This window comes from Haliotis cracherodii, unplaced genomic scaffold, assembly GCF_022045235.1.
Source record: "Haliotis cracherodii isolate W230 unplaced genomic scaffold, xgHalCrac1.p SCAF_9, whole genome shotgun sequence".
Taxonomy (NCBI): domain Eukaryota; kingdom Metazoa; phylum Mollusca; class Gastropoda; order Lepetellida; family Haliotidae; genus Haliotis; species Haliotis cracherodii.
Window position 1 is genome coordinate 37692587 of NW_027266343.1, and position 16956 is coordinate 37709542.

Consider the following 16956-nt stretch of genomic DNA (forward strand, 5'->3'; position numbering starts at 1 on the left):
TGCAAGTATGTCTGTGATTGACAAGCTAAGTACTGTCATTATGTTCCTGAAGACAAAAAGTAGCGAGCAAGAGGATGAAAACGGAGTGTTTGGTAGCAGTAGACTTAGATGATATTTTTATTGAGTCTTCTCAGATACTAACCAGCTGCAGATCTGGCACTAGGCAAGAGAACACTTAGACAGGGAATTTGTCAGATTCTTGACTGACAAGTGCCAGCCCCTTTCTCCTTTGAAGTTTGTGGTTTCAATGAATTGCCATATTGCTATATATATAAATTCATTGAAACAGGATCACTTGTGAGATTTGAGATTGTATCTTCCTTTTGGTCGGTTACCCTATAGTTAGTTCAATCGCTTGTCACACAAGACATGTGATTTCCAACACTCTGTTGTTTCAGTTTTGCTGAACATGGCACACGCCTTCAAAATTACTTCTTCCTCTTGTTCAAATTTTTAGACTTGTTTTCTCCCTTGCACTGATCATATTACAAAGCTAATCCATCTGAAAGATCACAGAGTCTAAGAGCCAGGAGACAATACAAAGAATGTCTCTTCTTAATCATTCTAAACTAAAGTATGGTTTATGATAAATCCTTGCAATTATTCAGAAAACCGGCAGTAGTTTAGAGAATCTGTAAGAAATGTATCAAATAAAATGACTTATGAATGGCTTATTCAGCTCTGGTTTATGTGAAAATGTGTTGAAAAGTCCTGGTTTTAAGAGTTATTTACAAAAACAAGATAAACTTGCCTTTCAAAGGTTTATTAATGATATTGATGCACCATGCAGCAGTTCAGAAGTACTACAGGCATACATAGCTTCAGCGTACTTGTGCTATACTTAGAAATTCTGAATTGACGAGATGATTTTCTGGTGTGGTTTTTGTTATTCCTTTCAGTTTTTAGAGCAAGTTTGTGCACTTTGCGCAGAAGTTTCTACACGCAATACAAGAAAATTATTATCGTTAACTTCCAATATTTTTCCTTTGAAAGTGTAAGGAATTTCATTACAACAAATTGTTCCTTTAAGTGACACATTTTGAAAGAGGATCAGTTCAAACTTAAAAAATGTATGCATAGATCATTTTTAGTTTTTGGCCAAATTTAATTAAGTTTAAGTAGCCGAATGGTTTCGAATTATTTACAAAAAGCAATGAACAAAAGCAGGCCTGAGTGATGTCTTCTTCATTTCATACAGGTTTGCAGTCCTCAATCTATAAAATTTGTCTTGTGCTGCCTTGTCATTGAACCTAAAGGAATGGTTGATTTCGACCCCTTCCAACAACTGATTGTTGCAAATTTGAGTTGGCTCCATATTCTTGGTCGAGATGAATAGCTGACGATAAAACAGTGTGAAAATCATATTTTATTTCATGTATGAATGATTGATATGCACGAGTGTGAGTTTCAGCTCTTTCATCGATAGAGTATGGCTGATGTTATCAAATTTGCTACGAGTCTGTGAGGGAGCAGTGAATATGATTGGAAAAAAATATTTTAATCGAGCAACATGAACGAAACAGGAAAAAGTAATCTCCTACCATTCAATATGGTATCGTATCTTTAAAGAAATGGTTTTGGTTGTATTGATGGCTTGCATTTTATATGTCTCCTGTTTTTGTGGTCTGGTGTATTGGGACAATGGTGGCTGACAAGTTAAAAAAGAGTTAGGCCAGTGATCGTGTTTGTCAGCCTTGGCACACAGGAGTCTCTACACTTCATAAAACCATGGCAAGTCATGGCAGATACTTTTTCGATTGAGCCATAATTTGAAGGATTTAATCAAATGAATTTCCAAAGGGGTATTTTTGCCTTACTTGTCCAAGGAAATTGGATTTTTTTGGCGATAAAAATGACTAGTTGTGATCAGTTTTGCATGAGATTCTTAGACAAGACAGCTTTGAAGCGTTATCAGATGAAAGTAAACAGTAATTTGATGTGATTGTAGTAACAATTAAAATAACATTCGTCATGTTCCCAGTTGATAAAAAACATCTTGTTCATACAAAACTGTACACAAAGAAAACACATTTTTCTTGACATATGAGCCAGTGTGCTTAGATCCCAAATATGTTGTGACCATTTGGAAGCAATATCACACTTGTCATTTGGTGTCGAGCATTTTCAATACCGTATGAAAGAGGAAAACGTGTTGTGTTTTTGTCCCAATGTTATTTGAGTGGATAGAGGCAGGTCCATCGGGAAGCTGAAATATGTACACATCATTTAGCAATATGAAATGAAATTTACTTGATTTCTTGTGGGAAATGAATATAGATGCATCCAGAAGCCATCTCTAATAAATGGAACCAGCTGTCAGTTCCGTATGAATATTTGATAAGATACAGCAAAACTGCATATTTGGCTGTTGGTTGTCCTAGAGGCTTTCTATTGGCAAACGTTTCTCGGTCATGAGTATTTATCCATTTGTGAAGTAATGCTAAGTTATTGCTGTTTTTATTGAAAATTATTACTTGGAAATTCATAACAGAAAAATGAAAAGTGAGATTATGAAAAAGTTGTTCCATATCTACTGGTGTAATATGGATTCAGGAAATATTCTTCTCCACTTTTAGGGGGCACGGGTGGCCCAGTTGTCTAAGGCGCCGCAATTCACTGTGCAGAGTTGCGTCCCTTGAGCATGCCAGAAAGCTATGATTGTGGGTTCGAATCCCGGTTCGCCCCAATTATGTTTCTAGGTTTGTCAGCACCATACTCGTGCTCGTGGGTTTCACCAAAGTGGTAAACGTCTGAGACCTGCATCACTTCGGGCTTTCCTCCCACATTAAGCTGACACGTCGCGATATAACTGGAATATTGTTAAAAGTGGAGTTAAACCAAACTCACTCACTCTTCTCCACTTTTGATGCGGATATTTATTATTCTTCTTTGGTACACAAAACTGATTCTCATGATGTCATGTGTACATTTAAATAGAATGACAGAACAGATTACCCATGAAGATCCCGGTTAGAATAGATCTTCAGCAAGCATGCTTGCCATAAAAGGCAACTGCTTGATGTTAGAGGCGACTAACGGGTTTGGGTGGTCAGGCTCCCTGTCTTGGTTGATGCATGTCATCGTATCCAAATTGCATGGATCGATCCTCTTGATGTCAATCACTGGATTGTCTGGTCCTGACTTGATTATTTACAGACCACCGTTATATAGCTGGAATATTGCTGAGTGTGGTGTTCAAAAACAAACAAACAAAAAATGTGTTAGATTATCCCTGTAATAAGTTCAGTCGTTTATTATCCACTACAGTCTCACTGATCCCACAATATCCGCTTGAATACATCAATGCCCTCAAGGAGAAGGAACTTGTGTGGCTGTAGCATTCTTTTCCAAAAGGTAATAATGCTTGAATCTTCAAAGGTTCAATGCTTTGTTTTATTTGGATCAAGGCATGGACAAAAAGGGTTGAGAGTGAGTGAGTGAGTTGGGTTTAATGCTGCTTCTAACACTATTCCAGTTAAATCAGGGCATGTCAGCTTAACGTGGGAGGAAAACCTGAAGTGATGCAGGTCTCAGACGTTTACCACTTCGGTGAAACACACAAGCAGGGGTTTGGTGCTGACAAACCGAGAAACATATTTTGGGCGAACCAGGCGTTAAACCCACAGTTATAGGTTTCTGGCATTCCCAAGGAACTTAACTCTGCACAGAGAATTGTCGCGCCTTAGACAACTGGGGATAAGGGTTTAGAAGATGTACTGCTGGTTATGTATCATTGATAAACTGTTGTTATATGTATAACAGTCTTATTCATCACATTTACAAAATCTATCTGTTTGATGATGTTCTTTCACCCTTGTTTTCTTGCCATTGTAAGTCATTTTTGTTATCATTACTTGTGGCTCTTTTGAAGCAAGTGCAGAAAAGTAAAAGTTAATTTCAAATAGTGGTCATTTTTAAGTAACATGAACAAGCTTTTGTATCTTGCTGCTCGTGCAGTAGGCATTACGCCGAGAAAGGACAATCCACTGGGGACCCCATCTTGACAGCTTTTTTCACGAGGTGTAGATTCTGGAACCAAAACTAGGAAAAGGAAATAAAAACAAAAGAAGATGGGAATTTGATGATGGATGGTGGAGTGTGTTATTGTCCTGCCCTTATTCATGAGACAATACAAGCAGGGCTATTGTTCCGCTAGTAACAGCTGGAAAAAGTATATGTAATCACTGAATACTCTTTTGATGTTAGGTTGTTTTACAGCAGGATGCGTTGGCGAATTGTGATGAATATTTCATCTCAATATTGCCTAACCATGGGGCAACAACTGCAGATTGAATCTTTGGGGTTTATTGGAACAAAACTCATGAAGTATTCACATTTGTATTCCTTGATGACAAAAAGTTTGGATAGTGTTTCTTGTCATGGAAAGTAGTTGGCAGTTGTTTCAAGGATAGTTGCTCGCTGCTCGGCTGTTGGACTTTGTGGTGAATCATGTGTGGTACGCTGGAGGCTGTGGGTTGGAGTGCTATTCTCAGAAGGGACTCCTACTGCACTTACTGAGTGTACAGCTGTGCTCAGGCCCATCATTATATTACTGGGACCCAGTGAAGATCTGGGTTAGAATTTACCGACCGCCACCATATAACTGGAATATTGGGGAGTGCAGCGTTAAACAACGAAGAAATGTTTTGGGGGCTCAAGGGTTGCCGAACTATCTAAGGTGCCACACTTTGCTCTGCTGAGCTGCTACTCTTTGAATGCAAGAGACCTGTGATCGTGGGTGCTTGGCATGAAGAATGCTTTCACCCCAGAGCTCTCCGTCCCCACAAGCAATATTCAGCTGAACAATTCATGTCATTTCATAAATTGGTACTTACTGAACTATGAACACAACTCATCAACCATTTTTCCGTCAACGATAATGTATTGATGGTGACTTGCAGTAACAATCATCAAAAAGGGACTTGTAAAGAAAAATTATATCAGTGTGTTTCTGGTCGTAAAAATTTGCTCAGTTTATTCCAGAACATACATTTCGTATCATGACTCCTTTGTATGGTTAACCAAAGTTTACTCCTCGGCGGTGCAATATGATGATTGAGAGCGATCAAGTTACCCTTATCAAAGCGACAGCATTTCAGATTCATCAGGGCACTAATTTCAGTGTCTAGATCAAGACGAGGAATGGCCACCAGACCATGGAGACAGGTCTATCTTTATTTGAAAGGAGTCTTCACCAGTAAGCCATAGTCCTGTAGCATAAAATTTGGTTTAATAAAGATATGACCAGAAGGAGAATAAGTTGTCTATTTTCACACAAATTTGCCTATCAGTCAGCTTATATCTTGTTCCAAATCATTATCCCACCATCTTGGTGATTTTCATATTCTGTTAGCAACCATTTGTCTCTCAAGCAGCCTGCTATTAAAGCATTCCCTTATCAGACTGAAAACAGAGTTTGAAGCCCCATGTGGGTACAATGTGCCCCTCCCTGTGTCCCAAACGTGCAAAGGGTATGGAACCTCCCTCCTTCCCTCCCTCCCTCCTTCCAGAAGCATGCGCAAAGGTTAATGGGTGCACTCATCATCTAGACACTATCGGCTCCATCTGTATGCTATGTGAATGGTAGCACAAGGGTCACAGGTGGACCAGTCATCACTGCTGCAAATCACAATACAGATGCCTTCCTAAGTCATATCAAATCCCAAATTTGCCTTGAATATGATTCTTGGTTTGTCGACAACACATTTGTGCTCATAAACATCAAAGACCTGCACTGCTTTGGGCTTAACTCCCACATTAAACTATCATGCAGTGATATCACTGAAATACTGTTCCAAGCAGGATTGGACCCAACTCTCACTTGAGTCACCCTGGTGTATGAACAATCCTTGTACAAATCGGCACTAAATCCAACTCACTCACTCACTCACTCAACCCAGTCCAAAATCAATACTCCCATAGTGAGCCAAGCCTGGCATCACCAGACCCCAAGAGGATTTTGGATGCTTGAGAAGATGATGATCACGTTGTTATTTCTTTCAATTTGAAAACAAGATTTTGGAACCTCAGCATACTATCGATTCTTTCAGTGTTTAATCATTTACAGTCAAGCACAGTGTATTAGGAACAGACCAGACTCAAATCACCACATTCCTGAACAATAGAACGTCTTGTTCCCGAGACTGGAGGGCTTTGAGTCCCATGATACATGCTGCCTAATAGGAACAGATCACCTGAAGGAATGGCGGTCCGTATTTTCCTCTCCACAAACTTGGAAGACGATCTATCAACATTTTATCATATTCTGAATTAACCTAATGCCATTCAGATTTACTTTATAACTCGCGAAATATTGTTAAAAATTTGATTACAGAACTGAGCCAGAGCTGTAAAGTTTAACATCAATTCCATTTATGCAGTTTTCATATTGGCAATTACACTAAAAATATCGAAATAAGACACAGCACACTTTCATAAAGTCCAATCGAAGCTGAGCGGTTTTCGTCATTTATTATCTCCCGGTATTAATGCCTGCTGTCAGGGGCTCAGTCTGTAAGCCAGGGTTGATGTGCTGTCTTTGAGAAGTTTCCATTACACTTCTGGACGAGTGTTGCTCGGTGAAACCTTTTCATGTGACAGTGGAGGGGAAAATATGACATAACCTTGTATGATTGATCCTATTATGCTTCCTTGCCATGGCAGTTCGCTCTAGAACAATTCTTTTTATTTATATTTGATTCGGTTAGGCCCCTGCAAATTGTCTTTACACTCCGCCCGTCTTGAAAGGTGGTTGTAAAGTGGTGGGTTACTGCCGAGGCCGGGCAGGCCATTGTTGGGTGTTTATGGTCAACATGGAGAACTCACATCAGTGTTCACATGTTTCCGTTCACGTCGCCTCATTGTAGGTTCCGAAAAACGTTAGGATGTCTCCCATTGCATCAATATTACTCTTCAATTCGCCCAATCTGTTGTGATGGGGAACTGATTCACTTGAGTTGGTCTTATGTGGAAGAAGCATCTGGGGCTGATTGCCATCAGACTCTCAGTTTGTATTTCATTTACTGATCAATGAAAAAACATTTTTGCTGTTTCTTTCCGTATAAAAACAATTTTTTTATGGTTGAATTAAGAAATTATGTTTCTAAAAAATGGCTTTGAAAAAGATTGTTGTTAAATTTCATGCCAGTGTTATTTCCTTGATGAGAGAACCAGACTAAAATAGAAACCAGTTGAATTTCTTTTTTTCGTAATTGCTCCTGTGGGTGATACTTGGTGTTTAGAAAACGTAAGAAAATGGAAGAACGTTCACATCAAACTGATCCCATGGATTACCAAATGCCCTGCTGTTTAGCTATCAGGATTAAATCTCAAAATAAAGACTAAAACAGCATGAGGCCACTCAGCTACATGATTGTCCTACTTTTTTATGTATACCCCCTTCCTCTATTTTCAAAATGGTGAACACAAATATCCCGTTAGTGTTAATACCCACCCGAGGTTATGATATTTCAGCCAACATAACTACAAATGTCATCACTGGGTGTTCACTTCCACTTTGGCTGTTCTTGTAACTTAATTATCGAAGGAATGCTAGGTCCTTATCATGGCATGACAACCAGATATAAGTCATTTCCCTGTCGACCCTACTTTCTCATGGAAATCTGGTCTTATTCCAATTAACCCGCTATCTACATTGTATTAGAACTGCCTACAGCCCCATGATAGACATCGGAGCCCGAAATTACACATTATTACCTGAAACCAAGCTGGCCATGTGTTGTGAGATTTTCTCTGATATGATGTTGTTGAAATGTTGATATTATCACTGGTGGATGATATGCTTGTGTGGGGAGCCTACACATGCATTCCTTGGTCTTTAGAGATCAATCAATACATGGTCAACTCCAACTCTTATTTATGGAGCTGATGCCGGGGTGATAAGTTCCTCAAAAGGCAGCTTGTTCTTGAGCATAATTATTTATTCCTTTGTCAATTAGTTTTAGATGATTTCCCAAAATGTCGGATATTAGATATGAATTATGAGGGTGCATGGATGCTAGAAATAATCGTGAAAATCCGCATTAAACGGCTTTTCCCACGTCACAGCAAGAAGTGAAGGAGCCATGATTTATGATTTGGTGAAAGAAAATTGGATGGTAAATTTATTTGGGAGAATGTTCTAAATGTAGGTTTGAAAAAGTGTAGTGCCTTATCCTTGAAATAAAATCCAATTTAAATGTTGTTTAGAGCAAATATTGTTCTGTATTCACAGTCTATTTCACATGTTGAAGCAGAAAAAGGTTGTATCAATTAGATTATTGTACCAAGATTGAATGTTTCTGGTAATGTCAATCTCTACTGAGAGTTGAGGTGTCATTAGTAATGGTCAAATTTGACGGCACTACATAATTCCAAAAGATTTACTGTCAAATATGATAATTTTTTGTGGCTGAAGTTGAAAAAGTTATGGTAAAATTCCAATAAGTCTACAGTGTGTGCAAACTGCTCATGCAAACATGCCCTACAGAGGTAAAGGTTGTCTTCTCATCATCAAATCCAGGAAAAGAGAACAAGTAAATCATCATTTATCCTGATGATAATTTGGGGAAAGTGTCAAAATACGAAATGTGGAGAATAAAGATGTAGTATAGTCCATAAATGAATTTATCCCATCTTGAATAAGGGAACGTTGGGTAACCCACACTAGTAAAGGGATTATGAAACTGATGTGACCTATAAGGACAGGATAGGGAATATGACAGGAAGTTTCCATAGTTGTTGAAGCAGTGTATCATTCCTTGATGAAATTGTCTTTTTACATGTTTCTACCGCATGGAAAAGTAGCACATGAAAAAACGTTTTATCCTTTTTTGTCTTTCAGAGATTGCAAGATCATCAGAGACCCACAAACTATGAAATCCAAAGGCTATGGCTTCGTCTCATTCGTAAACAAAGTGGTAAGTACATTTTACTCCCTATGTCAAGGATGATGAGATTCCACCTATTTCAAGACCATCTCCATGGTGTAGTGTGGATAGAGCGGAATGTCAGGGTTTGGTTCCCAGCCGTGACATACCAAAAGTTGTTAAAAGATGGTACTTGAAACCCTGCCTGGAGCTCGGCATTAAGGGGCTAAAACAAGAACTGGTCGGCACAGAGTCTGTATGGGATATTTATCATCCAAAACTGGCTCCCACAGGAGATATTGCTTGGATGAGATCAAGTGATATCTACACTGTAGATATCGCTGCAATGAAATTACATCACAATGCTTTGCAGACCATTGGTTACCATGATGTCACAATCAAATGACATCACTAATGTTGGAAGAATGATATTGGATGATAAATAAAATCTCACCCTCGGGTATTTTGGATATCAAATATATCAAACTCGTTGATAAAAGTGGCAAAAATCCTCAGCAAGCCTTGGAATTTTTCCACTTTTATTAACTTGTGTTGATGTATTTGATATCAAAAGACGCTCGGGTGAGATTCTCTTTATATCACAAACTATGGCATGGAATCTCAGTGCGCTAGCATTATGAATCCAGCACTAGTCCAGACTAGTACAAGCAGCCACATACAAATACATAGACACATACATCTGTGCGTGCTTGTTGCTATGTAAGGGTGCAATAAACTTGAACAAGACATTAAGCCCCATTCCACCTCCCCTCCACCTATTTCCTAGGATTTGGAAGCCAGCTGGGATGTGTCCCTGCATCAGTGTAATCCTCCCTGGGCCCCAGACCAGGGGCTGTGTGCAGATGTAAGCCAGTGTAATCCCTGACTGGGGTGATGAAGATTCATTACGTAGAAGTCATCGTGAACCTTTACAGTTCGGACAGCCGCTTAGGTTGTGGGCACAAAAATAGGTCACCAAGTACCCAATGCTTCTACAATCTTGTTTTCGTTTGTCACGTGACTATATAATGTCTAGATCAAACCTTTAGTTGAAGATGATGGTCATTGGCAGATTGTTGGCATTTCAGCAGTAGAAAAAAAACACTTTTAGTCCATTAGGCCTTATAATGATAACATATAGCAAAACCCTTAAAAATGGCAATTTTCTACAAGTTTATTTGGTTTGTTGTTTTACGCCGCACTCAGCAATATTCCAGCTATGTGCCGGCAGTCTGTAAATGATCGAGTCTGGACCAGACAATCCAGAGATTGATATCATGAGCATCAATCCACGCCATTGGGATCAATGACATGCGGCAAGCATGGGTTGCTGAAGACCTACTTTACACCGGATCTTCAAGGGTCTTCCTTATGATACCTTAACTATTCGCCAGTTTGGCAGGACTACAGGACTAGTGCCAATTTCTAACGCTGCATTTGTGACAGAAATGCACATGTTGAATGATTTCTTTGGTGTACATGTTAGAGTTGGGCCACAGCACCCTGTACTGACCGTAAGAGGTGACCAAATTGGTTGTGTGGTCAGGCTCGATGACATTGTTGAAAGGTTGTCATCGTACCTCAGCGTGGACTGTTGCCCATAATATCAATCATTGGATTGTCTGGTCCTGATTAGATAATGAACAAATAAAATAAATAATATATCTTACTTCTTAAATATTTGATTTGCTTGTGGTAGCCTGGCCATGGCCATATGCCATTGTAATATGCTGATGGAAACGATTAAGGGAACAATGAAACATATAGGGAAATAAGCTTGACTGTCAGTAAATTTGAAAAAGTGTGCATACAAATTCAACACGTCAGAATTAGATGTTGAGATGTGTTTGTGTGCATCGTTTCCAGCACGTATTTGGTAGACAAGGCTGGCAACCCATGATAGCATATCATTTTACTGTGTCTAAAGCGAAGTATTCCCTCTTTCATTTCCATCAGTATATATGCCATAGATATATTCAGGAAATTTGTCTGATGTGCGAATGCATCTCATCCTGCCCTTGATCTGCGTCTTATGTAGCCCGGTAAGAATTCATCAAGGAAGGCCCAGTTGTCAGGGAACTTCTGTGATCATGGAGTCCCAAGTTCTTCCCAATCATTAGAGAAATATCGGCAGGTTAAGCTAAGCTATGGATTTCATGCTGGATATTTGCAGACATTGTGGCGACCGATGACCTCTTAATGAGCCTGCTAGGTCATGGTGGCTTTGTTCAGCGGAGTTGTACACACACAACTATTGCTATTACAACTCGCTTTACAACAATGGCTACCATATTTACATCAATTTTCCCATCAGGGTTGTAGATCATTGGAGAAGCCTTTTTATACGCCAATGGGTTCCAAATCGGTCAATTCATGGCATGATGTATTTGCCGTTGGAGTATTGAAATGTGGCCTACCAATCTCTTTCAGGAGATAATTCTTTATTCCTGGATTTGTGGATTGCTCCAAGGAATTTGACATCAGCATTTATGATTTTGTTTTCATCCCAATTTTATCAACAAGATTTTGTTTTGACCTTTGCGCAGGAGTACTTCTGAGTTAGAAAATAGTACTTGACCAATAGCCTTGACAAATATTCATACTGGTAAAAGAATCAATTTGTAGTAGAAAAATGATAAAATTTGAAAAATGTTCAAAAATCTATAGATACATGTGTATATGTATATATATTTAGATATATTTAGATTCATCATCATCATCATCATCATCATCATCATCATAAAGTATAGTGGATAAATTGAGATGTTTCAGACCCTGCTTCAGTCCATTGATTTTGATATACCGGTATATTTCTTCATGGGTAAAGGTACAGCACAATTTATTCCAAAGTGAAATTGAATTGAGACTCCACCAGTATCTAGACCTTCTCAGAGGCTGATATTAGGAACCAAATCTGCAAGAAATCGGTACCAATTCCAAAATTACACTCAAATATTCTGGCTGTAAGACGGCAATCTGTCAGACAATCCAGTGATAACACTAGCATCGATCCACACAATTGATATGCAATCAACAAAGTCACTGAACCAGACCATTTGATTCGTTTAGTCTCCTATGATAGGCATGTGTTGGTGGGGTACCATATTCTTGCCTGGAATCCTTGCGGGTCTCTTCTAACATAGGTACGTTGCACCCAGTCACACTCTCTACACTCACACTCACAATCTCTACAGTCACACTCTCTCACCCAAGTTTTGTTGATCCGCAGGTTAACATAGACGCAAAACAATTTATGACCTAAGTAACAATATTTCTCTTCCTTGTTTCACCGACAGCCTATACCCATGCTCTTGGTGTTTGTATTTCGTTCCATCATTAGCTTTGCCACGATTGATGTTTTGCCTAGCAACCGACTCAACAGTTGTAAGATAGATTGATGATAGATTCATCATCACTATGTAGATATTTGCATCAGGTTCATAGGCAGATAACACACACTTCAGCTTACTAGACGATAGCGAAAATGAACATTTCTTTAGTATTAATGTCTTTGCATGTAATATTGAACCACTTTATATTGATTTTTCTGTGCTTAAAGTAAGGTCATTTGTTCACAGAATGGATTAATATCAAACTAAAAACATTTATATTTTATACCAGGTTGAGATTCAAAGGTCTCTTTATTAACCATTAAATAATCTCTCATTGTCATCATTTTATTAATAGTAATAAATTAATATCTTACAGGGTATAAATTTGTGTAAACAGTATTCTGTTTTGTTATCAAACAATATCAGTATATTAGGTAAAAAATGCAAATGGCAATATTTCGGCACAATATTATCATTCATTCAATACCTAAGTAAATACAAATATTGACATGTCTGAGATTATCAGAGGCAAAGTGAGATAGATAATGACAATGGAGTCACTTTGGTAACAAAATGATCTTTGTATTCTTCTTCATTGGCCATTAATGGACCCAGTGCAATCACCCTCATTTGGTTCTGTCCCTACTTAAACAATAGTGGCACGTGCTTAAGTGTGCATGTTTCAGTGTCATTGTGGACTTGATAGAACTGCAAACGGGCTTTGAGGGATTGAATATAGAGAAACCATGTAATACACAGGTCATTTTATTGTGAAAGTAATGGCTGCCTAGACGCCCCTTTTCTCACCAAATATCTTTCTTTCATGTTTGTTCCAAATTAAGGCAACAGTGCTCCATGCTTTGTTAAACCGCTCACGAAAAGCCAGTATTTCTGAACGTAAAGATCTACTTAGGGTCACGCTTTCACTTAATATTGTCCCAATTGCATTAGGGGTAGTGAGATGAAGCTACACGTTTTCAGCAATAACAAATGGACTGACAAACACATTGTAGTCAGTGGGATGAAATCCAATATCTTGTATTTCACTTGCTGTTGTTGGAAGAGGGTTGTCAAGGATAAGATTGATGGTCCTATTTCAATAGCTGTAAAAAGTTTCCAAAATAAGTTGTAAGTTTTGTTATATCATTTTCAAATTTAAAAACTAAAATATTCCATGTCATTTATTTTGGATGAAATAAAGTGTCCGTCTTTGTCACTTTTGAAAAACCCCAGTGATTTTCGTTTAAATCCATGAATATTGTTTTTGTTTGTCTTCTTTGGGGAAGACTGATTAAAGATGATATATTTATGATAGTCCATTTAAGATAAATCCTCTGCTCTACTGCGCCGAACAATTATGAATGAAATATTGTGGTTACTTTCATGAAGTTGAAAAATTGCTGACGCGACATACATATATTATTTTTTTATCTCGCTGAAGTTAATGCACATGATGGTCTGATAAAGCTGAAAATTCACGGACTATGACGTACAATCCCCTTTACTGACGCACTCAGATATACATGAAATCTCTGAAATTTTATCTTCATTTTTTTAAGAGAATCAAATATTGACAGATGTGTTTGATTCTTTGTAACAAAATGGGCAGTGTGACTTTAAATGACAAAGCAGTCACCATGAATGATTACCGTTCAACTAAAATGTAACTTTCATTTAGGTCTTACATTTATCAAACGTCATAACAGAAGCACCAAGATTAATGTCCATTATGCTACACTGTCCATGCCCAATGTTCTGATATCATGTCAATGTTTTCTGATATTTATTTAAACAGTTTTGTTCAAATTCACTCTCAGTAACATTGAGGAGAGATCCAAATTTGCATAAATGCTCTCTTTATATGTTTTTAAAAAAATGTAATAGGTCTCTAATCAACTTACATTGGCAGCAAGAAAGTGAAAAAGCTCACAGAATGGAAGGCAGGGGTAGAAAATGGCCTTTGAAGTTCTCCAATAGAGAACATGTAATAGATTTCTCTTTGTACAAAATGACTCAGGCGAAATGTCCCTTGAGTTTTTGTTCCGACTGATTATCAGCAAGTCAAAGTGTTGTTTTTTTTCTGCAAGAGAGTTTTCTCTTTGGGACTTCAGAAAATGGTTGAATAATTCATTTTATCCTGCTGGTTTTCATGTTGGTATTTCCAGTATGTAAAATGGGGACAATTGTCTTGGTTGCACGCATCGCAGGTCATATGTGTTTATTCCTTAAAGTATTAAACACGTTCTTTGAATATACCACAACAGAAAGTTTGCAGTCATTCGAACATCTCCAAGTGGACAATGGCCTTGTTTTATGGATAGTATCCACGACAGGAAAAAGCAAGCCAAAGGCAGGCAACCCAAATATTGGGGATTAATGACAGGCTTCGAACACGCCAGTATTTTATCCCGACAGTTACCATGACGATTGCTGGGGATCGGGAGAAATTGTGTCATTTTCCATGGTCCCAAGGTACAGCTTCCCTAAGAGATGTGTATCATTCAGCAATTAGTTCCACACGCTGTCAATAAATAGTCTCAAAGGTAGTAATTTTTCCTCTTTCCCTGGATGGTGTATGTGTCTCGTATTGTCAAATTACTTTGAATAAATTACACTTTTTCCCGCAAGCTTTTACACGAGTTGGCTAGTCAAATATCTCAGCAAAAATCATTGAACTTACACTTAAAAGCCAAATCATATTGAAGCAGTCGTGTGGAAAATGGTTTTGTTTCCTTTTGGTGATTGCACCCATGGAAAGAATAGTGGTAATTCTAAATGATATGCCTTCATTAACTGTCCCATTCATCACGTTTGTTTACCGATTCCATGCCTCACCGAGAGCGCCGATAAAAATCAGAACTGTCTGGCGGGGAGTAATTCCATTTGGTAGAAGAAGGTGAGGCTTGTCCTCCTCATACACAAACCAGAGCCATGACACGGATGCATCATGCACCGTGTCGCCCCTACTCCGCACAGCGCGCATACAGACTATTGTTTATCAAGCAGGGCAAATTTGTTCTCCCATTTGCAGGATTAATAGATAGAATATGGAAGAGAAACAGCATTTTTGTGACAATTAAGTGTATTGTGTTCGGTCGCGTCATGGAAGAGACATTGTTATCAGATAGGATGGATCAAGTTTGGCAACCCAAAGGAAAGAACAAATAAACTTTGCATAGTGGTAATACTGCACTAAGGTGCAGTCTCAAGCCTAACCAGTTTAAACATGGGGTAATTAGGTTTAATTGTGGTATGGTAATGATATAGAGAAGTAAATCTCCTCTAATTGCAGCCATATTTAATGTTATTAATGAATATTTCACCTAGAACACGATCATTTAGCCGAGAATCGCGTCTGCTTTATGGTCACTTGTCTGTTGGAGGTGATCATCTGGTCTACCACTGCTCACTCCTTGTGTTTTACTGGGAAGTCTGTTGTGAATAATTCATGAGCTTATTGTGTGGACAGAATGGAGAAATATGATAGATTTCTGGACACGAAATGTTAAATGATTTGACCTTACTTTTAGCTTTTAAGATGTTGGAAAAGATCAGTTCCCCCCAGGGATGGGGGGGGGAGGAGGAGATAGAAAACACCAGATGGCAGAAATGGGGTCATTTGTCATAAAGGTTACAAAGAAAGGGTATTCTGGTGTCCTGGTATTGCTTCTCTACTGTAGAATAATTTATTCCACTTTGTCCAAGGATGGTGCCACGGTGGTAGTCTGGTGGTGACAGTGGTAGTTTGATCTGAATAGGAAGTATGGTTGCAGTGCATTTGTATCAGTGCCAATGCCCTTGGTTAAAATCTCTGCTTAGAATATTCCAAGGTCTGTATAATTTTGAGACTTAGCCTAGTGGGCAGTTTGTTTACGTTTGTGGCCAAACCAGGTTTGATGTTAATACTCATTCTTCATTCTCAGATAAAAAGGGGCTGTTGGTAGCCCAGTGGTCCATGCCTAGACTGTCTGATCTTTTGCCCCCTGGTCTGTCAGCACCATATTGTTTTGGGGGCACGGGTGGCCCAATCCACTAAGGTGCCGCGATTTGCTGTGCAGAGTTGTGTCCCTTGGGCACGCCAGAAACCTATTATTGTGGGTTCGAATCCCGGTTCGCCCCGATTATGTTTCTAGGTTTGTCAGCACCATACCCATGCTCGTGGGTTTCACCGACGTGGTAAACGTCTGAGACCTACATCACTTCGGCCTTTCCTCCCACATGAAGCTGACATGCTGTGATATAACTGGAATTATGTTAAAAGCAGCATTATACCCAACTCACTCACTCCTTTTTTGTTTTAGAGAGTGAGTTGGGTTTAATGCCTTTTTAACAGTATACCAGTTATATAACAGTGTGTTAGCTTAATGTGGGGAGGATGCTTGAAGTGATGCAGATCTCATAGGTTTGGCACTTTGTTGAAGCCCACAAGTGCTGGTCTGGTACTGAAAAACAGTTCGAGTTTCAACAAAGTGGTAATCACCTACACTCTGTCACTTTGGGATTTCCTCCCCATGGCGACTTGCCATAATTTAACTGAAACAGTGTTTGAAGAGGCGTTAAACACAACTCCCTCACTCATTCATCCTCATTCTTTCTGCAATGGTCCATTATCTGCCACTAAAGTAGTCTAATACACTCTCTCACCTCTGAAGAGTTCCTACCAGTGTGTTGTGATGGAGATAAACCTTTAGCCTATCACTAAAAGACAAATGGAGTCAGTGTTTGTCTGTACCATTATTCTTCCACCCCACACTGAC

General features: G+C 38.8%; 1 protein-coding gene across 8 annotated transcripts in view; it reads left to right on the forward strand.

Annotated features, from left to right (window-relative positions):
* The window catches only part of LOC139452206 (nucleolysin TIAR-like), a 218281-nt gene that overhangs the window by 169812 nt on the left and 31513 nt on the right, over nt 1-16956 (forward strand). For all 8 annotated transcript variants that reach the window (XM_071233588.1, XM_071233591.1, XM_071233589.1 and 5 more), the window contains one exon: nt 8843-8918. In XM_071233588.1, the coding sequence (XP_071089689.1) occupies nt 8843-8918 (76 nt within the window). The remainder of the gene's footprint in view (nt 1-8842; nt 8919-16956) is intronic.